This window comes from Salvelinus alpinus, chromosome 1 (genome assembly GCF_045679555.1).
Source record: "Salvelinus alpinus chromosome 1, SLU_Salpinus.1, whole genome shotgun sequence".
NCBI lineage: Eukaryota > Metazoa > Chordata > Actinopteri > Salmoniformes > Salmonidae > Salvelinus > Salvelinus alpinus.
The window spans coordinates 68,697,300-68,721,794 of NC_092086.1; the positions used below are offsets into that span (position 1 = coordinate 68,697,300).

The 24,495-nt window shown below is 43.4% G+C and overlaps 1 protein-coding gene across 1 annotated transcript; it reads left to right on the forward strand.

Annotated features, from left to right (window-relative positions):
- Positions 1 to 1,098: 1,098 nt before the first annotated feature.
- Positions 1,099 to 23,981, forward strand: LOC139584007 (sodium- and chloride-dependent GABA transporter 2-like). Its single transcript, XM_071415544.1, has 14 exons — positions 1,099 to 1,516; positions 1,843 to 1,977; positions 2,508 to 2,648; positions 3,503 to 3,590; positions 3,678 to 3,810; positions 8,675 to 8,809; positions 11,651 to 11,754; positions 12,221 to 12,345; positions 15,887 to 15,999; positions 18,099 to 18,236; positions 20,062 to 20,164; positions 20,298 to 20,398; positions 21,273 to 21,443; positions 21,915 to 23,981. The coding sequence occupies exons 1-14, from the start codon at positions 1,321 to 1,323 to the stop codon at positions 22,068 to 22,070; spliced, it is 1,839 nt and encodes a 612-aa protein (XP_071271645.1). The 5' UTR covers positions 1,099 to 1,320; the 3' UTR covers positions 22,071 to 23,981.
- The last annotated feature ends 514 nt before the right edge of the window (positions 23,982 to 24,495 follow it).

A 24,495-nucleotide genomic window follows, 5' to 3' on the forward strand; every position in this document is an offset into this window, starting at 1 on the left:
AATATGGCAAGATATGTTTGGCAAATTAAGGGGTTTCATCACTTTTCGTTAGGTTTAATTAGCATTTTTTGAAACCTCATCTGCACGTTTTCCTTGTCTTCCCGTGACAGATGATCAAATCCGAACGATTACTTGGATAGGCTTTTACAAAAGGGCCTACATGTTTTAATGATAATAATAATAACAATAATAATAATAAATATATGTATTTACATAAAACAACAAGTTATTTATTTACAAAAAAACTTGATTAATCACATATTATCTCATTTTTATGTCAAATTGCATAATAAGACAATGGACAGATTTGCCAATGTTGTCTACTAATGCGTTTGTAGCCGTGCACAAGCCAACAACACAGATATGCATACCCCTGAAGACATACACCTTATGGAACGACGGGGACTGTGAAGAGACACACACACAAAGGCCCACGTACATTGTAATGGTGTTGTATGGTGGTATTATACATTTTGTATTGTAGATATGTAGTGGTGTAACAATGTTAAATGATGTACTGTTAAATATTTTGTTATATGTAAGTGCTTTAATGTGGTTGGACCCCAGGAAGAGTAGCTGCTGCCTTGGCATCAGCTAATGCGGATCCCTAATACATATAAATACAAATACGGTGATTCTCTCAGAATACACATAAAATGCACATACAAATGTATATTTGGAGTGTATAGCCAATATTGGGGACTGTGACATCGTTTCCCAGAAACAGAAACTGACATTCAATCTCGGTTCCCACTCTTTACCACAGCCACAAAGTCAAAATTGTCCATATCGTATAAATGCATGAAAACAAAAAGTGTGGTTAAAATCACATTTTATGAAGATAAATTGTAGAAATAGGTGGGCTTTATGACTCGCCCTATCTCTTCTCCCCTCTCTTTTCACTCGCACACACGCACGTGCACACGTTTACGAAAACACATATCTCTCTCTCTCTCTTTAAAAAAAAAATATTTTTCTCTCTCTCTTTCTCTCTCTCTCTTTCTCTCTCTCTCTTTCTCTCTCTCTCTCTCTCTCTCTCTCTCTCTCACTCACACACTTATGAAACCACACTCCCTCAGCCCCCTCTCTCACCACTGCTCTTTCGATCTGCCAGTTTCATTCACACCTGAGATGATGACGATTGGTCCTGCACAGTTTTCCTCTAGTCCCACCCTTGACCCCATTTAGGACAGGATTGGTGGGTTTTGTTTACACACATATCCTGTCTATATAGCCTTCTGACCGTGCCAACGTCAGCTACAACTTCTCAAATCCAAGGAAAACTTTACTTACGCATCCTAAAAAGTATCGGGCACCACCATGAACTACAACGAGAAGAAAGACCCCAAACTGCAAATGATGCCCAGCACAGCCAATGGCCAAGCAAAACTAAAGGAGCTGGAAGCGCGGGGGAACTGGGGCAGTAAAGCCGAGTTCATTTTAACGGTGATGGGAGCTATAATTGGACCTGGAAACGTGTGGAGATTCCCTTACTTGTGTTACAAAAACGGAGGGGGTGAGTGAAAGCGGTCGTCACCCAGTTACCACAGCCACAAATTCATAACCCCACCTATTTCTACAATTTATCTTCTTAAAATCTGATTTTAAACCTAACCCTAAACTTAAATTAAGACCAAAAAGCACATTTTAGTTTTTATCGGAGCCCAAGCCAATTTTGACTTTGTGTCTGTGGTAACTAGTGGAATCCTTTGAAACTCTGATGTTGTCCAATAGTCGGTCATTAGATCGCATTAGAGCAATGCATTTGATAAACTGTGTGTAATTTCATTAACAGTGACATTTGCGCATGTCTTGAGTTACCTGTTTTTTCGTGTCTGGCAGGTGTGTTCTTCATTCCATATGTTTTGTTCTTGGTGACGTGCGGGATCCCGCTATTCTTCCTGGAGACTTCTCTGGGACAATACACCAGCCAGGGAGGAATAACATGCTGGAGGAAGATGTGTCCACTATTTGAGGGTAAACCTTTTTATGTTGGCGCATGGGGAAAATACTTATTTTCATACAGCGGTATGGCAGAAGGCACAGACCTGATCAGATTAGCTGCACCCCAGTACTAGCAGTGTTTATTAGAATTACATCATCTTCTTACTGTTCTACATTTCTTAAAATTAAAATGTCAGGAGATTATCATGTCATTGTTCGGTCCATCTCTCCAGTAATTTTGGCCTTGTATCTTTTTATCCTAACTATTCTGTAATTTACCCACAAAGGCCCATCGGTGCTCAAGAAAATGCCCAACGTATGCACGGGTTTCCCAAGTCAGGACCCCAATGAACGACGTACAACTTATTATATGCATTGTATGAACAGTAGAAAGTATAGCACACGAACTACAGTGTTGGTTTTGGACAAGTTAAACCCTACATTTAATCTACTTGTACGTTTTTATTAAATATATGTACTGCTACAACCATTTTGGGACAATTAAGATTTTCACAATCTGCATTAAAATGGTGCTGAGTGCTAAAACATGCTCTTTTCCACAGGTATGGGCTACGCCTGTAACCTTGTCATCTCATTCGGTGCCATCTCCTACATTGTGATCTTGGCATGGGCCTTTTTCTATCTCTTCTCCTCCTTCAGTGCAGAGCTACCCTGGGCAAGCTGCGGAAACTGGTGGAACACTGGTAAGAGACTCAAAGACTCAATCATGGACACTCTTACTGACAGTTGTGGCTGCTTTGCGTGATCTATTGTTGTCTCTGCCGTCTTGCCCTTTGTGCTGTTGTCTGTGCCCAATAACGTTTGTGTTGCTACCATGTTGTGCTGCTACCATGTTGTGTTGTTTACATGTTGTTGTCATGTTGTGTTGCTACCATGCTGTTGTCATGTGTTGCTGCCATGCTATGTTGTCTTAGGTCTCTCTTTGTGTAGTGTTGTGTTGCCTCTCTTGTCGTGATGTGTGTTTTGTCCTATATTTTTATTTCATTTATTTTTCTTTTCATTCCCAGCCCCCATCCCCACAGGAGGCATTTTGCCTTTTGGTAGGCCGACATTGTAAATTAGAATTTGTTCTTAACTGACTTGCCTAGTTTAAAAAAAGGAATAAATAAAATAAAACGAGGCATGGGAAGAGGTCATAAGAGGCATGGGGAGGGGTCAACGAGTTTGAGTTACCAGTGTACAACATTAATTAACAACAAAGAGGGGCCATAACTGGCAGTTAACCAAAGAGAATTTGGTGGACCATTCCTTTGTGATTATTACATTTGTTTAATCAAGTTTAAGCTGTTGTACCCTGTTATTTTATTACACTTTTTTTTAAACTTGTTATCTCATTACCATTAACTATTGCCAAAACAAGGATGATTTAGTACCAGGCCTTAAAGTTTGTGAACTAAAATTGTACTTTTTACCAAACTATATCTTACAATACTATACCATGATATGGGGAGGTACAGTGTAAGGAGGGTCAATCAAAAAGTTGAATTGTCAATTTCCAATGTGTGTTACATGTACCAAATCAACTTGTCTGCCCTAGACTCATGCATGGACTACAGCAAGCAGAATCTCAGCACCAACCTGGCATCAAGACAGAATGCCACACTACCAGTCATGGAGTTTTGGGAGTAAGCAGCCCCCCTTACTTCACGCACGTGACGTGTTGAGCAGGATTCCCAAACCTTCTCACCATCTCTCTCTCTCTCCTCTCTCAGGCGCAGGGTGCTGAACATTTCCGGGGGGATCGAGGAGATGGGCAGCGTCAGATGGGAGCTGGCGCTGTGTCTCCTTCTCGCCTGGGTCATCTGTTACTTCTGTGTCTGGAAGGGAATTAAGTCCACAGGCAAGGTGAGAATCAATGAATACTAACTGACCTCTATGAACATCCCCACTCTATTTCCACAGTGGCATTGTGTGTGATATCCAGTATCACACTATTGTAACTACTACACCTACTGGTTAGAATGTGGTATGGTTATTTGTATGTGCAGTACAAAAACAGATAGACATAGCAACTGATGTCCTTGAGCCTCATGCTTGGACCTTCCCAGCAAACATGACCCAATTAGCCCCATGTGGGTATTATGTGGGCACGGGCTAGCCCACGCCAAGCCCACACCAACCCAATATGGGCTAGCCCACACCAACCGATACTGATTAGCCCACCAATCCCACATCAGCACAACACGTACCCTGTTCTTTTTATGAATGGCTCTGCCCTGGTGTGAGTGGTCAGCTCCACTAAGACTCTGTTCAGCTCCACTCAGTTACATATCACCATTAGAGAACACACGGTGTCTGGCGGTGGCTGTAAAACATAATGACAAGTGAAGGCTGCCACGATTGCCGAGGCGACGTATGTATGGTACTCCATTCACTGTGTGAACAGCTCCAATCCAGTGTGAATGTCTGTTCCTTTTTTTTAATAAACAACTCCAACAGCATGAGAGACCCACAATGAGAGACCCACTGGGTGGTATCTGAAACATATTACGATGATCAAAAGAGTATGTATGTGTAATGCAACGTTATTAAGCATGGAATGTTAGACTTAAGTGCATGAAAGTGTGAATTCTGATTTTAAATTCAGGTAGCTTTGTGCTGAGCTGTTATTATCTCCAGAGGTTTTGTGAAAGTGTATGAAAGTAAGTATTCTTGAAACGTCAGGTGAATGATGGGTGTAGAGTCAGGCGCAGAGAGAGCAAAAATTTTACGGGAACAAAACGCTTTAATGTCCATAGAACACAGGAACAGGTACAAAGGGGTGACGCCAAAACACAGGCGTAAAACACAACCCACAGACCACTGTTTAAAAGATGAACTGGACAGCGAAAAACCCACCAACAAATAATCCACACCCGAACGTAACATGAACACACGAAATAAGCCCGCACAAACACTAGCGGGCGAAACTAACCTAAATAGTACTCCTCCCAAAACCCCAACAAGAAACAGGTGAAACCAATTAGACATACATAAACGAAAAGGAAAAAGGGATCGGTGGCAGCTAGTAGACCGGTGACGACGACCGCCGAGCGCCACCCGAACGGGAAGGGGAGTCACCTTCGGTAGTATTTGTGACAATTCTTATTTTAAATCTATGTAGTTTTGTCCTTAAGTTGTTATTGTCTATTAATGTTCTGTATTATGTCATGTTTTATGTTTTGTGTGGAACCCATGTAGAGTAGTGGCTGCATTCATATGTCCAGAGAGGACATGTAAAAAATGTAAAAAAAATAGTTCCCTGATTTTCCCTCATTATGTCGAGCTCACAACTCATTTATCTCACGATCACTACATAACAAAAGTTATTTTGTCGAAATCACAATATGTGTTTCTCGTGATCACGACATAACAAAAGTACCACGATTCATCCTTTCATTTGTTCAGATGTACGATAACTACATAATCAAGCAAGGAGCCCTGCGGCTGCATTAATCACAATACGGGGCATTTAAGCCCCGAACGATGCATGACAGGCATCTCCTTCTCCCAGGCCGCGTACCGCCCCCAAGACCATAGTCAATCACATGCAAGGAACAATGCAGCTAACTTGTCTAGTCTTGCGAGCTAGCTTGTTAGCTAGCTAGTTAGCTAGCAAGTTATCTATGCTGGTTGTTAGCTTGCATAACTGATATGTATGTAATTATAAGGGACACTTATTGTTTTGTGGATAATATTTACATTGTCCACAAAACATAAATGCCCCATGAAGGCTTAGATGCCACAAGTGCTCTTAGCTCGAGGTAAGGGACATTTTAGCGTGCTAACATTCTAATTTATAAACTGATAATGACTGCCAAACACAAATGAAGGCATGGTGTTAGCATTAAATGCACCAACCCTTAGTGTAGCAATCAATAAAAACATACACCGTTGTCTCTGCCGCCTTAGCCATATTGTCAATCTAGCATCAATGCGTTTACTCCTATTGATAGAGTTAATCTCATGATCTCGACAAAACAACTTTTGTCAAGCCGTGACCATGAGAAAATTATATTGTGATCTCGATAAAACAGCTTTTATGTCGTGATCATGAAATAAATAATCTCGACATGACAAGGGATTTTGCATTTTGTAAATAAAGTATTTCTGTTTTTTATTTTTAAAACATTTGCAAATATGTCTAAAATCCTGTTTTTGCTTTGTTATTATGGGATATTGTGTGTAGATTAATACATTTGATCCATTTTAGAATAAGGCTGTAATGTAACAAAATATGGAAAAAGTCAAGGGGTCTGAATACTTTCTGAATGCACTGTATGTCCTCTCTGGACTTCCGTATGGGAGTCCTAATAAAATACTTAATACAAAGCCCAGCTAGAAGAGGGGCTCATTGGAAGATTTGGGGGGCATGGTTTGCAAGTAATTATTTTTGTGCAACCGTAACTGAGTGTGTTGTTCCAGTTTGTGTTCTGTTGTGGGCTGCCCAATTTTTTGTGCATGTGACATATGAGAAACTAAACAGTTTATTTTGTAAAAATATATGTATGATATTAACAACTTGGTTGTCTTTCTGAGTTCAATGTATCTCGTTCTCTAAAAAATACCTTTAAGCGTTGAAAATTATGCCATTCATGCATTGAACTAAATTGTAATAAATAAATACATTCCTTTTAAATAGCAAAGGCGCATCGGCCCAATGTGGGCAGCCTAAAAGGCCAATATGTTAGCCCGCATTGGGCCCACTTGGGTCGATGTGGGCATGTTTGCTGGGTTTTGTCTCACCCTTTAAGTCACTGAGAAAACCATATCACCTCAACATTAAAGATCCTGAGATTTGTTGTTGAGCCTTTTTTCTTTGAGAAAAAGTATTCTGTGAGCTATACAGCATATCTGCTTTTCTATCAACAGGTACAGTGGGGAGAACAAGTATTTGATACACTGCCGATTTTGCAGGTTTTCCTACTTACAAAGCATGTAGAGGTCTGTAATTTTTATCATAGGTAAACTTCAACTGTGAGAGACGGAATCTAAAACAAAAATCCAGAAAATCACATTGTATGATTTTTAAGTAATTAATTTGCATTTTATTGCATGACATAAGTATTTGATCACCTACCAACCAGTAAGAATTCCGGCTCTCACAGACCTGTTCGTTTTTCTTTAAGAAGCCCTCCTGTTCTCCACTCATTACCTGTATTAACTGCACCTGTTTGAACTCGTTACCTGTATAAAAGACACCTGTCCACATACTCAATCAAACAGACTCCAACCTCTCCACAATGGCCAAGACCAGAGAGCTGTGTAAGGACATCAGGGATAAAATTGTAGACCTGCACAAGGCTAGGATGGACTACAGGACAATAGGCAAGCAGCTTGGTGAGAAGGCAACAACTGTTGGCGCAATTATTAGAAAATGGAAGAAGTTCAAGATGACGGTCAATCACCCTCGGTCTGGGGCTCCATGCAAGATCTCACCTCGTGGGGCATCAATGATCATGAGGAAGGTGAGGGATCAGCCCAGAACTACACGGCAGGACCTGGTCAATGACCTGAAGAGAGCTGGGACCACAGTCTCAAAGAAAACCATTAGTAACACATTACGCCGTCATGGATTAAAATCCTGCAGCGCACGCAAGGTCCCCCTGCTCAAGCCAGCGCATGTCCAGGTCCTTCTGAGGTTTGCCAATGACCATCTGGATGATCCAGAGGAGGAATGGGAGAAGGTCATGTGGTCTGATGAGACAAAAATATAGCTTTTTGGTCTAAACTCCACTCGCCGTGTTTGGAGGAAGAAGAAGGATGAGTACAACCCCAAGAACACCATCTCAACCGTGAAGCATGGAGGTGGAAACATCATTCTTTGGGGATGCTTTTCTGCAAAGGGGACAGGGCGACTGCACCGTATTGAGGGGAGGATGGATGGGGCCATGTATCGCAAGATCTTGGCCAACAACCTCCTTCCCTCAGTAAGAGCATTGAAGATGGGTCGTGGCTGGGTCTTCCAGCATGACAACGACCCGAAACACACAGCCAGGGCAACTAAGGAGTGGCTCCGTAAGAAGCATCTCAGGTCCTGGAGTGGCCTAGCCAGTCTCCAGACCTGAACCCAATAGAAAATCTTTGGCGGGAGCTGAAAGTCCGTATTGCCCAGCGACAGCCCCCAAACCTGAAGGATCTGGAGAAGGTCTGTATAGAGGAGTGGGCCAAAATCCCTGCTGCAGTGTGTGCAAACCTGGTCAAGAACTACAGGAAATGTATGATCTCTGTAATTGCAAACAAAGGTTTCTGTACCAAAAATTAAGTTCTGCTTTTCTGATGTATCAAATACTTATTTCATGCAATAAAATGCAAATTAATTACTTAAAAATCATACAATGTGATTTTCTGGATATTTGTTTTAGATTCTGTCTCTCACAGTTGAAGTGTTCCTATGATAAAAATTACAGACCTCTACATGCTTTGTAAGTAGGAAAACCTGCAAAATCGGCAGTGTATCAAATACTTGTTCTCCCCACTGTAAGTCTTACATATAAGTCTGTGTTGTCTGCGGTTGTGTTCATTTTGTAAGAATTTCTTGCCACAGCATTGTACATATCTGTAAGTTTATCTATAATAATGCACATTATGACTTGTTGTCTTACCCAATGATTTCACTCTGACTGCATATAGTCTCCACCAATTCAATATGACCATAACTCCCTCTACAAACTGACAGGGTTGTTTAGATTCCAATGTACTAAGTTATTCCTGTTATCTCTCCTGTCAGGCTGCTTACTTTACGGCCACATTCCCGTATGCCATGCTCCTGGTCCTGCTGATCCGCGGTGTCACTCTGCCTGGGGCCATAGACGGCATCATCTTTTACATTTACCCTGACATCTCTCGCCTCACAGACCCACAGGTAGACCTACAGTACATGGCTTGACACACACGCACACAGAAACACACACACCATCATTATAATCATCATCATCACCGGCGATCACTCGGGGTCGAGTATGATTGTTCTCCTGGTGGATCCTGCTTGTGGGTCTTCAGATGGCTGAAAATGCCAATCCGGGAGCCGCACATTTTGGTGCTGTGTGGGCAAGGTTGAGTAGTGGTGGTGTATGGTGGTTGGGCCTTCTTGAAGGAAAGTTTCTTCTTTCGAAGTTGCCGCTTGTTATATGCTGCACAGCGAAGATCTTCATAAGTGCTTATCCCTCATGGAGAGTTTTCCTCCATGTCGACCTGTCTTTTTACAGTGTCTTCCCAGCTTGAATATGTCTACGTGGCACTTTTTGAGGTTTGTTTTGATGTTATCCTCGTACCACTTATTTTGTCCGCCAGGGGCACTCTTTCCTTAGTTTAGTTGTGAGTACAGCACCTGTTTCAGGATGCAGGAGTTGGGCATCCTGACAAAATGGTCAGTCCATCTGAGCTGGTTTTGGGTGGTGGTGATGCTCTTCATGTTCGGGCCACCTCCAGGAAACTGGTGTTTGTGCGCTTGTCTTGAGAATGCTCCACTGGCACAGCTTAGATGGTGGTGTATTAAGTGTTGTATCAGTGTTATTTCCTGGTAGTTGCTGGTTGAAAATACAATACGTACTACACAGGACCTTCTGATGCCTGTTTGAATGGGCGTCAGTTTCGGTTTGCATGGTGATGGTTAATAGACCAATAACAAAGAGGGTTCCATACGTCTATGCAAATAACAGATTGTATTAAGTTCCCCCCTCCTCACTCAGACCACTCCCAGACAGTCTTAGCAAAATTCTTGCTTGAGAAATAGAGCTATTTTTGTCTATTTTATTTTATATTTATTTATTATTATTATAAAATAAAAGAAATCACCCCTTTTTTCTACCCAAATTCATGGTATCCAATTGTTACAGTCTTGTCTCATCGCTGCAACTCCCATAAGGCGAAGGTTGAGAGCCATGCGTCCTCCGAAACACAACCCAACCAAGCCGCACTGCTTCTTGACACAATGCCCATCCAACCCGGAAGCCAGCTGCACCACTGTGTTGGAGGAAACACCTGGCGACCGTGTCAGCGTGCACTGCGCCCGGCCCGCCACAGGAGTTGCTAGTGCGCGATGAGACAAGGATATCCCTGCCGGCCAAACCCTCCCTAACCCGGATGACGCTGGGCCAATTGTGCGTCGCCCCATGGGTCTCCCGGTCGTGGCCGGCTGCGACAGAGCCTGGACTCGAACCCAGAATCTCTAGTGGCACAGCTAGCACTGCGATGCAGTGCCTTAGACCACTGCGCCACCCAGGAGGCCCTATTTTTGTCCATTTTAATTAAACTATTACAGTAAGGTACTTAATTGTTACCCAGAAATGGTTTGATATTGATATACAGTTAAAAGAAAAACAGCTGCATTGGACCTTTAAGGTTAAAGAGTCTGCCGTCTATTCTGTACAGGATTGGACTCACTGAGGCAGATTTTGGCCTGTGAGGTAGAGGATGGCAGCGATGAAGTTAGAGGAAAGGGTGGGTGCAATGATGCTGCCCTGTTTTTCTCAAGTTAAACCTTGAAGGGTTCCGTTTCAGTGCCACTGTTACTGAGCACTGTTGCTGACATGTCATACAGCAGTTGCAGTATTCTGGTGAATTTGTCAGGGCAGCCATTTTTTTTACATAATCAGCATGATGGTTCACAGAGTCAACGGCTTTTGTAAAGTCTATACAGTGGTTGCTTCTTGCAGTTGCCACACAGTGAAAAATCATGTCCATGGTGTCTCTGTTGAGCGAAAGCCACACTGACATTCTGGGAGGATTTCTTCTGACAGGGAAAGGAGTCAGTTGCCCAGTATGCTAGAAAGTGTTTTTCTGGTGGTCGACATGAGGGTGATGCCTCCCACGTGTCCAGCAAAAAATTGTGACGATTAGGGTGTCCCTGAGTTTTGCAGGGATTTCCTCCTTGTCCCAGTGGCCTTGTTGTTCCTCATCTTCCTGATGGCATCTTGCACCTCCTGCAGGCTGGGTGGTTATCCCATGTCCTCCTTTGTACTTCACTCTCAACCGCCCTCTCAACCGTTGTTTTTCTGTTGAGGAGCTCTTTGAAGTAGTCTTTCCAACGGGATTGGATGGATTCGTCATTCTTTAGCAGCTTTAGCCCACCTTTGGAGCGGATTGGGTTTAGGCCGCGGTAACTGGGTCCACATACCACCTTCATGGAGTCGAAAAAGCCTCCGGAACCTCCAGAGTCTGCCAGTTGCTGGATCTCCAGGGCCTTTTCTGTCCATTTGTTCTTTAGTTCCTTCTTCCCCCTGGCGTGAGCTTCTCTTCAGGCTTTGCAGTTGATGTCGTTCTGCCAGACGCAGGAGGTTCTCCACTTGGTGTTAATGAGCTGTTCTATTTCTGAGTCCTTCTCATCATTAGGGTGTTCTTGCAGGTGTTGAGGATGGTGGACTTGATCATGCTCCACTGTGTTTCAGTATCCTCGTATTCTTTGGGCAGTTTTGCACTGAGAACAGACTGGAGGTGTTGCCGTTTGGTGGCGTCACCCAGACTTTCGATGTCAAGCCTTTTGCCGGCTCAGCACACACACACACACACACACACACACACACACACACACACACACACACACACACACACACACACACACACACACACACACACACACACACACACACACACACACACACACACACACACACACACACACACACACACACACACACACACACAAGAATCATAATATCTCCATGAATTTAATGCTATGTGTAATATGCTATTCATCCCATCTAAGGTGTGGATGGATGCAGGCACACAGATTTTCTTCTCCTATGCTATCAGCTTGGGCTTCCTCACATCCCTGGGCAGCTACAACAGTTACAACAACGACTGCTACAAGTGAGTCACTGGCATAGGGATGTATAGAGGACACACATGCCACAAACCTGACTTTTTTAGCATGGGCAGCACCATTGAAGTATTTCAGCATTTTAAATTAGTCAACCGGATGGGAATTCCTATGTGGGATCACAGGTCAGTAGGAGGGATCAGCCAATGACGTATACTCCTGAGCAAACATTCCTGCACTACAGGTGGCAGTAAATCACCAACCTTAGAGCTGCCCATGCTCTCACAGAAGCAATACGTACAAAGACAAGGGGTGTGCCCTCTTTCCAACTCTATGGTCTCCGGAGTGTCAGTGAAACCCACCCCCAGTCTGACTGCTTGACACTGATTAAAAAGAAAGACTGCAGATTTATAGGATTACGAGACTTTGGGAATCACTCGCAAGTTATAAAGTATCTCCAGGCCAAAGATAGATCACTATTTCCCCTAACATGTACTTTGGTATTTTTATCCCCAGGGACTGTTTTTACCTGTGTCTTCTAAACAGTGGCACCAGCATTGTGTCAGGCTTCGCAATCTTCTCTGTTTTGGGCTTCTTGACCTATGAACAGGGGTTGTCCATTGAAGAGGTGGCTCAGTCAGGTAAATATTGATACTGTAACAGACAAGAGAGATGGATTTTACCATTAGAATGTTTGACATTATTCCATAGAAGATCATAATGCCGTAAAAGCCAAAGGTCACAGATAGTTCACACCAAATTCATCCACCATGACTGTGAAAACTTCGTATAGTAACTCATCTTCTTAAATAAAAAACGTTTATTTGGTTTCTATATGTGACCGACCACCTCGATTTGGTCTTATGTAGCAACATTTGAAATGGATAGAAACTCAGAGCTACAAAATGGCATATCATACACTACAGTTGAGGAACAATGGGAAAGTAATTCTGCTTTGAAAGTATTTGTAACCCCACTTTTGAGAAAATGGCCCTTGAATCTTTTTGGTACACCTACTGGAGAGCTCTTCTTTGTCTACACCTTTTCAGCATCGTTCACACCCTCTTAAGCCTTAGCCCCACCCATCTCTTTAAGGATTCACATGTGAGGCCATGTGCTAAACAGAGTGAGTAAGATAGTGTAGTAAACAACCAAAGATGTCAAGACTAAAAGTGGTGAAAGTAAGAGCCTACAATAAGGAAAAACTCCAGGTAAAAATACAATTTATCTAGTCCTTGGCCTATATCCTAATCTGACTTTGGTGCAGGTCATGTTGTTCTTCACATTACCGTTTCTAGTAAACACACACTATATCAAATAAAATCTAAGTTTATTTGTCACATGCACAGGATACAGAAGGTATAAACGGTACAGTGAATTTGTTACATGCATATATGCATTGTAGCAATATCAAAAATAGAAAGTGTCCAGATAAAAAATATTGTATAAATATGTTATCATTATTAGAAGATGCTTGATGTGTCATAAATAATTGCTATAGACACCCCCCAGCCACATCTAGCTAACTGGATGGGACACTATTGTCTAGACACATACACATGTTCATGAAATACAATAGATGGCCGTAATCACCCCCAGACACACCTGGCTAACTTGATGGGTCATGTAGCTAGCTCGCTAGCTAGCGAAAGAATAAACCATAATCCCAACCCATACTACTAGATATACTGATTGTCATAGCTAGCCACCAAGCATGAAATGCTGTGGTATGAATCTGCAAGTAGCTAAAGCTAACCAACTAGGTCCAATGTTTTTTTTAAATATATTTTTATTTCACCTTTATTTAACCAGGTAGGCAAGTTGAGAACAAGTTCTCATTTACAATTGTGACCTGGCCAAGATAAAGCAAAGCAGGTCGACACATACAACAACACAGAGTTACACATGGAGTAAAACAAACATACAGTCAATAATACAGCAGAAAAATAAGTCTATATACAATGTGAGCAAATGAGGTGAGATAAGGGAGGTAAAGGCAAAAAAAGGCCATGGTGGCGAAGTAAATACAATATAGCAAGTAAAACACTGGAATGGTAGATTTGCAGTGGAAGAATGTGCAAAATAGAAATAATAGGGTGCAAAGGAGCAAAATAAATACAGTAGGGGAAGAGGTAGTAGTTTGGGCTAAATTATAGATGGGCTATGTACAGGTGCAGTAATCTGAGAGCTGCTCTGACAGCTGGTGCTTAAAGCTAGTGAGGGAGATAAGTGTTTCCAGTTTCAGAGATTTTTGTAGTTCGTTCCAGTCATTGGCAGCAGAGAACTGGAAGGAGAGGCGGCCAAATGAGGAATTGGTTTTGGGGGTGACCAGAGAGATATAACTGCTGGAGCGCGTGCTACAGGTGGGTGCTGCTATGGTGACCAGCGAGCTGAGATAAGGGGGGACTTTACCTAGCAGGGTCTTGTAGATGACCTGGAGCCAGTGGGTTTGGCGACGAGTATGAAGCGAGGGCCAGCCAACGAGAGCGTACAGGTCGCAGTGGTGGGTAGTATATGGGGCTTTGGTGACAAAACGGATGGCACTGTGATAGACTGCATCCAATTTATTGAGTAGGGTATTGGAGGCTATTTTGTAAATGACATCGCCGAAGTCGAGGATCGGTAGGATGGTCAGTTTTACGAGGGTATGTTTGGCAGCATGAGTGAAGGATACTTTGTTGCGAAATAGGACGCCAATTCTAGATTTAACTTTGGATTGGAGATTCTTGATGTGAGTCTGGAAGGAGACTTTACAGTCTAACCAGACACCTAGGTATTTGTAGTTGTCCACATATTCTAAGTCAGAACCGTCCAGAGTAGTGATGCTGGACGGGCGGGCAGGTGCAGGCAGCGATTGGTTGAATATTATGCATTTAGTTTTACTTGTATTTAAGAGCAGTTGGAGGCCACGGAAGGAGTGTTGTATGGCATTGAAGCTCGCCTGGAGGGTTGTTAACAGTGTCCAAAGAATGGCCAGAAGTATACAGAATGATGTCGTCTGCGTAGAGGTGGATCAGAGACTCACCAGCAGCAAGAGCGACATCATTGATGTATACAGAGAAGAGAGTCGGCCCAAGAATTGAACCCTGTGGCACCCCCATAGAGACTGCCAGAGGCCCGGACAACAGGCCCTCCGATTTGACACACTGAACTCTATCAGAGAAGTAGTTGGTGAACCAGGCGAGGCAATCATTTGAGAAACCAAGGCTCTTGAGTCTGCCGATGAGGATGTGGTAATTGACAGAGTCGAAAGCCTTGGCCAGGTCAATGAATACAGCTGCACAGTATTGTTTCTTATCGATGGTGGTTAAGATATCGTTTAGGACCTTGAGCGTGGCTGAGGTGCACCCATGACCAGCTCTGAAACCAGATTGCATAGCGGAGAAGGTGTGGTGGGATTCGAAATGGTCGTTAATCTGTTTGTTGACTTGGCTTTCGAAGACCTTAGAAAGGCAGGGTAGGATAGATATAGGTCTGTAGCAGTTTGGGTCAAGAGTGCCCCATCCTTTGAAGAGGGTAGCTAGCTAGCTAACATTAGGCTATAACTAGCAATGCAAATGTATTTCTGAGATACAAATAAAAGGACTACACAGATCATACACGTAACGTTAGCTAGCGAGCTATGTTCGCTAGTTAGCGAACAGTACGCTTTAACTTGCAATTAAAGTGACTTTCTGGCAAAATTAGAAACGTATAATACCTGAAAATGTAGCTCTTACCCGTATCCATGGATGAACACTTCACAGCAGACTGGAACCCCTTTAACTGCATTTTGTGTCAAGTCACTCCAGTCACTCCAGTTCACACTGACCATTTTGGGACAAGACTTGTCACAAAGCCACTGACCATTTTTCCCGGGAGAAGGAAATGGTTTTGGGTGGTTAATCTCTGTAAATCTTGGCAACCGGGTTCCCGCCATTCATCCCTAGTGAGCATGCCTACATGCATATGTGTGTGTACGTTACATGTACATACTGGGCAAGGCCAGGCAAGGGTGAGGTCAGGTTTAGTCCATGTGTTCAGTCAGTGTGTGCAGTTATGTGTAGTCAGCGTGCACTGTAGTGACACACATTGCACAGTGTGCAGTGATTGAGTGTACTCAGTCAGTGTGCAGTGATTGAGTGTACTCAGTCAGTGTGCAGTGATTGAGTGTACTCAGTCAGTGTGCCTATCTTTGTACAGGTCCTGGGCTGGCATTTATTGTGTATCCTCGAGCAGTAGCCATGATGCCCATGCCTCAGATCTGGTCTGCCTGTTTCTTCATCATGATCATCCTTCTGGGTCTGGATAGCCAGGTAAGTGTCCCTCTTTCTCCCATGCACACTGAAGATTTTTCTAACCACATGAACTTAGTCATTGTCAACTGTTTGTCAAACATGGTTTAACAGGCCTGGGCTTAAATTCCGTTTCAATTCAGGAATGAAGTCAACTCCAATTGTATTTTATTTACATTTACATTTAAGTCATTTAGCAGACGCTCTTATCCAGAGCGACTTACAAATTGGTGCATTCACCTTATGATATCCAGTGGAACAACCACTTTACAATAGTGCATCTAACTCTTTTAAGGGGGGGGGGTTAGAAGGATTACTTTATCCTATCCTAGGTATTCCTTAAAGAGGTGGGGTTTCAGGTGTCTCCGGAAGGTAGTGATTGACTCCGCTGACCTGGCGTCGTGAGGGAGTTTGTTCCACCATTGGGGTGCCAGAGCAGCGAACAGTTTTGACTGGGCTGAGCGGGAACTGTACTTCCTCAGAGGTAGGGAGGCGAGCAGGCCAGAGGTGGATGAACGCAGTGCCCTTGTTTGGGTGTAGGGCCTGATCAGAGCCTGAAGGTACGGAGGTGCCGTTCCCCTCACAGCTCCGTAGGCAAGCACCATGGTCTTGTAGCGGATGCGAGCTTCAACTGGAAGCCAGTGGAGAGAGCGGAGGAGCGGGGTGACGTGAGAGAACTTGGGAAGGTTGAACACCAGACGGGCTGCGGCGTTCTGGATGAGTTGTAGGGGTTTAATGGCACAGGCAGGGAGCCCAGCCAACAGCGAGTTGCAGTAATCCAGATGGGAGATGACAAGTGCCTGGATTAGGACCTGCGCCGCTTCCTGTGTGAGGCAGGGTCGTACTCTGCGAATGTTGTAGAGCATGAACCTACAGGAACGGGTCACCGCCTTGATGTTAGTTGAGAACGACAGGGTGTTGTCCAGGATCACGCCAAGGTTCTTAGCACTCTGGGAGGAGGACACAATGGAGTTGTCAACCGTGATGGCGAGATCATGGAACGGGCAGTCCTTCCCCGGGAGGAAGAGCAGCTCCGTCTTGCCGAGGTTCAGCTTGAGGTGGTGATCCGTCATCCACACTGATATGTCTGCCAGACATGCAGAGATGCGATTCGCCACCTGGTTATCAGAAGGGGGAAAGGAGAAGATTAATTGTGTGTCGTCTGCATAGCAATGATAGGAGAGACCATGTGAGGATATGACAGAGCCAAGTGACTTGGTGTATAGCGAGAATAGGAGAGGGCCTAGAACAGAGCCCTGGGGGACACCAGTGTTGAGAGCACGTGGTGCGGAGACAGATTCTCGCCACGCCACCTGGTAGGAGCGACCTGTCAGGTAGGACGCAATCCAAGCGTGGGCCGCGCCGGAGATGCCCAACTCGGAGAGGGTGGAGAGGAGGATCTGATGGTTCACAGTATCAAAGGCAGCCGATAGGTCTAGAAGGATGAGAGCAGAGGAGAGAGAGTTAGCTTTAGCAGTGCGGAGCGCCTCCGTGACACAGAGAAGAGCAGTCTCAGTTGAATGACTAGTCTTGAAACCTGACTGATTTGGATCAAGAAAGTCATTCTGAGAGAGATAGCAGGAGAGCTGGCCAAGGACGGCACGTTCAAGAGTTTTGGAGAGAAAAGAAAGAAGGGATACTGGTCTGTAGTTGTTGACATCGGAGGGATCGAGTGTAGGTTTTTTCAGAAGGGGTGCAACTCTCGCTCTCTTGAAAACGGAAGGGACGTAGCCAGCGGTCAAGGATGAGTTGATGAGCGAGGTGAGGTAAGGGAGAAGGTCTCCGGAAATGGTCTGGAGAAGAGAGGAGGGGATAGGGTCAAGCGGGCAGGTTGTTGGGCGGCCGGCCGTCACAAGACGTGAGATTTCATCTGGAGAGAGAGGGGAGAAAGAGGTCAAAGCACAGGGTAGGGCAGTGTGAGCAGAACCAGCGGTGTCGTTTGACTTAGCAAACGAGGATCGGATGTCGTCGACCTTCTTTTCAATGTGTTTACATTTTTCAATGAGAAAATTGAAGTTTATGTCCTGACTTGAAATGGAATTGACCATAACCCTAATGGACAAACTTAAACTGTACATCTAATCTCGCTCTCCCTCTCTTTCTCCCCTCTCCCTCTCTAGTTTGTTGGGCTGGAGTGTTTGATGACATCTGTTGTGGATCTGTTCCCTACCTATCTGCGCCGTGAGTTCAGGAGAGAGCTGCTGTTGCTGGCTATCTGCACAATATGCTTCATACTGGGGCTTGCCCTGGTCACAGAGGTAAGAGACCAATGCATCACCCATACTGTTTGTCTATGACTAGTGCCCACTGTTTTACCAGGGGTCGTATTCATAAAGCGTCTCAGAGAAGGAGTGCTGATCTAGGGATCATAAACTGATCCAAGATACAGGCCCTTGTCAGGTAATGTTCTTGAACATTCCCAAACTGTACGCATACACCCACACATGTTGTTTGTTGGTATATAAGGTTTGGGAGTAGTGACTATAAGTGTGTATAGGTACAATGCATTCGCAAAGTTTTCAAGTCCCTTGACTTGTTCTACATTTTGTTATGTTAGAGCCTTATTCTAAAATTGATTAAATTGTTTTTTTCCCTCATCAATCTACACACAATACCCCATACCCCAATACCCCATAAAAACAGGTTTTTAGAAATTGTACATATTAATTATAAATAAATAAAAACTGAAATATCACATTTACGTACAGTAAGTATTCAGACACTTTACTCAGTACTTTGTTGAAGCACCTTTGGCAGCAATTACAGCCTTGAGTCTTCTTGGGTATGACGCTCCAAGCTTGGACACCTGTATTTGGGGAGTTTCTCACATTCTTCTCTGCAGATCCTCACAAGCTCTGTCAGGTTGGATGAGGAGCATTGCTGCACAGCTATTTTCAGGTCTCCAGAGATATTTGATCGGGTTCAAGTCCGGGCTCTGGCTGGGCCACTCAAGGACATTCGGAGACCTTTCCGGAAGCCACTCCTGCATTGTCTTGGCTGTGTGCTTAGGGTCGTTGTCCTGTTGGAAGGTGAACCTTCGCCCTAGTCTGAGGTCCTGAGCGCTCTGGAGCAGGTTTACATCAAAGATCTCTCTGTACTTTGCTCTGTTCATCTTTCCCTCGATCCTGACTAGGCTTCCACTCCTTGCCGCTGAAAAACATCTCCACAGCATGATGCTGCCACCACCATGCTTGACCGTAGGGATGGTGCCAGGTTTCCTCCAGATGTGACGCTTGGCATTCAGGCCAAAGAGTTCAATCTTGGTTTCATCAGACCAGAGAAGAGTCCTTTATGTGCCTTTTGGCAAACTCCAAGCAGGCTGTTATGTGCTTTTTTACTGAGGAGTGGCTTCCGTCTGGTCACTCTACCATAAAGGCCTGATTGGTGGAGTACTGCAGAAAAGGTTGTCCTTCTGGAAGGATCTCCCATCTCCACGGAGGAACTCTTGAGCTTTGGAGCTCTCCCTCAATTGCTCAGTTTGGCCGGGCGACCAGCTCTAGAAAGTGTCTTGGTGGTTCCAAACTTGTTCCATTTAAGAATGATGGAGGCCACTGTGTTCTTTGGGACTTTCAATACTCCAGAAGTGTGTTGGTACCCTTCCGAGATCTGTGCTTTTAAACAATCCTGTCTCGGAGCTCTACGTACAACCTTCGACCTCATGGCTTGGTTTTTGCACTGTCAACTGTGGGACCTTATATAGACAGGTGTGTGCCTTTCCAAATCATGTCCAATCAATTGCATTTCCAACAGGTGGACTCCAATCAAGTTGTAGAAACATCTCAAGGATGATCAATGGAAACAGAATGCACCTGAGCTCAATTTCGAGTCTCATAGCAATGGGTCTGAATCCTTATGTAAATAAGACATTTCTGTTTTGATTTGAATAAATGAGCAAAAATGTCTAAAACCCTGTTTTCACTTTGTCATTATGTGGTATTGTGTGTAGATTAATGAGGATTTAATTTTTTTTTATACATTTTAGAATACAGCTGTAACGTAACAAAATGTGGAGAAAAAAAAAAAATGTTGAAGTGTTGTGTTTGGTGTGGGTGAAGTCATGACAAGGTTTTGTTTTTACTCCAGGGAGGGATATACCTGCTTCAGCTACTAGACCACCATGTGTGCAGTGGGACCACCCTGCTACTGCTTGCCTTTTGTCAGTCTGTCTGCATCGCCTGGGTCTATGGTGAGTCATACACTGCCTATAGGTCATAGCAATGTACTCACTTTAGAATAACTGTCTGAAGGCAATAGGGAATTCAACCAATGGTGACATGGTGATTTGTGACTTTTTGTGATGTGCCCCCCTTGAACTATAGGTGCTGAACGTTTCTATGGTAACATCAGTGATATGATTGGCTACAGACCTCTACCTTTGATGAAGTACTGCTGGCTCTACATCACTCCTACAGTATGCGCAGTAAGGATTCAGTAATCAAAGGGCTAATATTAATACTATGCATGCCAGTATCACTTCTTGTTTAAGAAATAAGAAACATTAATGTGTTGGTAATTCCAAATTGAATGCCTAGTCAACTGTCGTGGAAATTCAACACCAGGGACACCTGAAGTCAATATTAAATGAATAATTCTTTATTATCAGCAAGCTGGAGAGTTTCCAACAAACGTAGTGCACCATAGTACAAGTCGGTCGGGAGCTCTGCCGGGACAGTCCCGTTGGTTCTCTTATATACTGCATTCATACAGCACACAGCGCTGACACACACACTTACCCCACCAGACATGCTGCCAGGGGTCTTTTCACAGTCTCCAGGTCCAGAACAAATTCAAGGAAACGTACAGTATTATACAGAGCCATGAGTGCATGGAACTCCCTTCAATCGTATATAGCGCAAGGGAACAGAGAACCTGGTTTCAAAAAAAAAAGTAACACCTCACAGCACAATGCCTCTCCCCCATGTGACCTACTTGTTGTGTGTATGTACTGACATGTATGTGTAGCTGATAGATTCACACACACACACACACACTACATGTTAATGTTTTTAAATGTATGTCAATTGTAAAGTCTTTTGTCTGTAATGTCTTTTTCATCATGTGTTGGACCCCAGTAAGACTAGCTGTCTCCATTGGCGTCTGCTAATGGGGATCCTAATAAATCAAAACACTGTCTCACTGTCTTGTCTCTGTTTCCGTACACCTCACTCTGTATCTCTCTTTCTGCTTCCCTCTCTAACACACACACAGTCTTGCCTCAGGTCAGATCTCTATGTTGAGAGAATTGCATGTTAATTTCATTTTGTAATGAGTTGCTTTTCTCTCCCAAACCATAGGCTACCTTCATCTTCTCCATAGTCAAGTACTCACCATTGAAGTTCAGCAACACATATGTTTATCCTGTCTGGGCTAACATCATTGGCTGGTTCATTGCCACTATCTCCCTCTCCTTCATCCCGCTATGGATGGTCTACAAAATGGCCAACGGCAATGGAACCCTGCGCCAGGTGAGCTCAAGTCAAGACATTTCAACATCTTTAGACAGGTTTGTCTTGTTTAGGTTAGACTAGTTTATAGTCACATTCTTTCACATGCGCTTCTATTATGATCCTGCAAGATTATTTTCCTGCTGTGAGAAGCAGGGTCAAATTAAGATCCAAATCTGTAACAGAACAGAACTCCAACCAGTTGGATATGTCAGTAATAGCGATTCGTCAAGCTACACAAATATGACACAAAGATGTTGGGGCTGTCAATTAAATTCTTCATATAATTCACATACAATGTTTCTGATCATGGAGTGTAAATAATTGTAATCAACAACTTGAAACTTATGGAAACACAGAATACGTTTTCAGTTGTGTCTGCTATTTCAGATCCTCAATTTAAGTTGTTTTCTTTCTCCCATCTACATGAGCTGTTATTTGTCACCCGTCTCATGTTCGATAATAACAGTTTATTCTCTTTATACTTCTCAGCGGTTCTCTGTGCTCTGTCGGCCTGTAGACGACCTCCCCGTGAACCACACATGCAAAACAGATGTCCCTCTTTATCTGGCGACCTCAGACGTTGTCAGCTCCAACATGGAGCTGAAGCCTCTCTCCTTCACAACGGGGGATGAGAACGCGCTGTGAACTCTCACAGACTATCAGAGAGAGATGTACATCTTTAGTCCATCGGCGGTGCCAATGTATAATATATTGCACATGCAAAAAATACACGTTTGTTTGTGCTTAGTCTTGTCACGTTCTGACCTTAGTTCTTTTGTTATTTCTTTGTTTTAGTATGGTCAGGGCGTGAGTTGGGTGGGTTATCTATGTTCGTTTTTCTATGTTGGTTTTTGCGTTTGGCCTGGTATGATTCTCAATCAGAGGCAGGTGTCGTTAGTTGTCTCTGATTGAGAATCATACTTAGGTAGCCTTTTTTCCACCTGTGTTTCGTGGGTGTTTGTTTTCTGTGTCTGTGTGTTCCACACGGAACGGTTTCGGTTGGTTATTTCACGTGTCGTTTATTGTTTTGTTTCAGTGTTCGATTGTTTTAATATAGAGCATGAACACGTACCACGCTGCGCATTGGTCCTCCGATCCTTACTACTCCTCCTCGTCTGAGGAGGAGGAAGACAGTCGTTACAAGTCTTTACATTGTGCTTAGTCTTTACAGAAACAGCCACCCTATTCACCCACACATACCTTGTTGGATTTTAGTTTGACGTTTGTCTATACAGAGTGATGTGGAGAACACATAAACTCAGAGTCATGTATAGCATCTCTGAATGCAGCCTTTACCTGCACTGCAATGCATCACTGGGACATCGTGCTCCTTTTGTAACCTGGTCCCAAATCTGTGAGTGCTCTTGTTGACTCCATTGCTGTCAATGTCATGCCAAAAATTCCATTAGGCATGAGAGCAGAAACAGACTGGCACACAACCATTTTGTGGAACAAATTAAGCAAGGCGACTAAAGATATGTGTGTGAAATGATGTATTGAAAAACTGAAAATAAGAAATGACCTCATATATATCTCAGTGGATTAGATTATATGAAAAAACATTATCTGGGTTCACACAGCACATATGAAATCGGAAAACTAAACTTTTCAGGCTTTATAATAGCACTTCCTCTTCATTTAGTTTTGACCTCTTCTATCCTCCCTTTGTTTATCTGTGTGCACACAAGTGTACGTCAATGCGTGGGCGATTGCCTGTGCGTGTGTATATGTTTGTGTTTATGTGCTGCAGATTAAATGGATGCTAAAATTAAAATATCCTGTAGTATGTATAGAGGAACAGTGATTCTTGGTCCAAATATTTTATTACTCTGTCTTCTACAATGTATTTGTATTTTAAATGTATAATGCGGATCTTGCAGAGATGTTGAGACACGTTTCAATGTTTATCAAATCAATCACATAAACTACTCTATGGACTACCCGCTAACAATATAATGCTCGACAATTACTGTAAATTAAAAAAAATGCCACACAGTTCAAATGTCAGCTTGGTATTGTTGGCATCTTGTCCTGCTTCACTGCACAAACACTTGAAAGGTGCTTTTGTGTAATTCAGTGGAGAGTAACAATGGGGAAATGTGCAGGAATGTGTAGGTAAACTGAGGGGAGAATCCATCCTGGCTCCAGTCTCAGTCCATCTGGGACAAAGAGCATCTTCTCCTGAACTCCTGTCCATGGGCCCTCACCCATTTATTGGCAACTAAAACCAGGGATGAAATAAGAGTCAAGTTCTGTGCATTTCATTTTTTTGGATCTCTAATTTACCCATTATATTATTTAATTATCTTATCACTTTATACCATTTTCCCTTTATTATGTACTGATCAGCTGATAGGTTGTTTTCCCATCTGACTGTAATGCTGCTGTTATGGCTCAAGTTTTCTCGGTACGCTTCTGCTTTAAAGTACCATCAATGTACTCTACTTGTATTTGAATACTTTGGTTTTGGTTATTACATCTCAATATGTCTATTATTGATTCTGTTGATATTATATGGATTATTAGGTTTTCATTTCAATAAAATTGTTATAAAAAGTGATGAGATATTGTCTTTTGTCATTACAGATAACGATTTTCAACCTTTTTTCCGATGTAATTGTCCATACTATGAGGCATAGGTTTTGATGGGAACTTACCCCATTTATTGCCCACAAACACAGGGCATGCAGCGTGTAAGGTCCTAGCGTCCTCCTCTCCATTCTGCAAAAGGTTGTACCACAGCACCGCTGAACCCTATAGCAGATTACACAGGTAACAATGAGTTCACGGATATACCTCAAACCAGATCTACAAGCACTACTCACATGTTTTACTGGCTTAGGGCAGAGATGCACAGCTCCAGTGCTCATTAAGGACCACCTATAGTGTATGAGACTGATTTCTACCTGAGAAACTAGGTACATGCACTGTCCTGCCAATCAGTAGCATTAATCAACCAGTTCAGGGCCAGGGAAAACCATAAAGCAGCAGAGCTGCGGGCCTGAGTTGTGCATCGCTGGCTTTTGGACAATGCACATGGACACCTATATTGTTTAACGTTGCTGTCACT

Bases quoted from the DNA above. Each gene is read 5' to 3' on its own strand.
- LOC139584007 (XM_071415544.1), top strand. From the start codon at position 1,321: ATGAACTACAACGAGAAGAAAGACCCCAAACTGCAAATGATGCCCAGC. The intron at 1,978-2,507 runs GTAAACCTTTTT...TCTTTTCCACAG, and splicing joins GATGTGTCCACTATTTGAGG to GTATGGGCTACGCCTGTAAC. The intron at 20,399-21,272 runs GTAAGGATTCAG...CCCAAACCATAG, and splicing joins TCACTCCTACAGTATGCGCA to GCTACCTTCATCTTCTCCAT.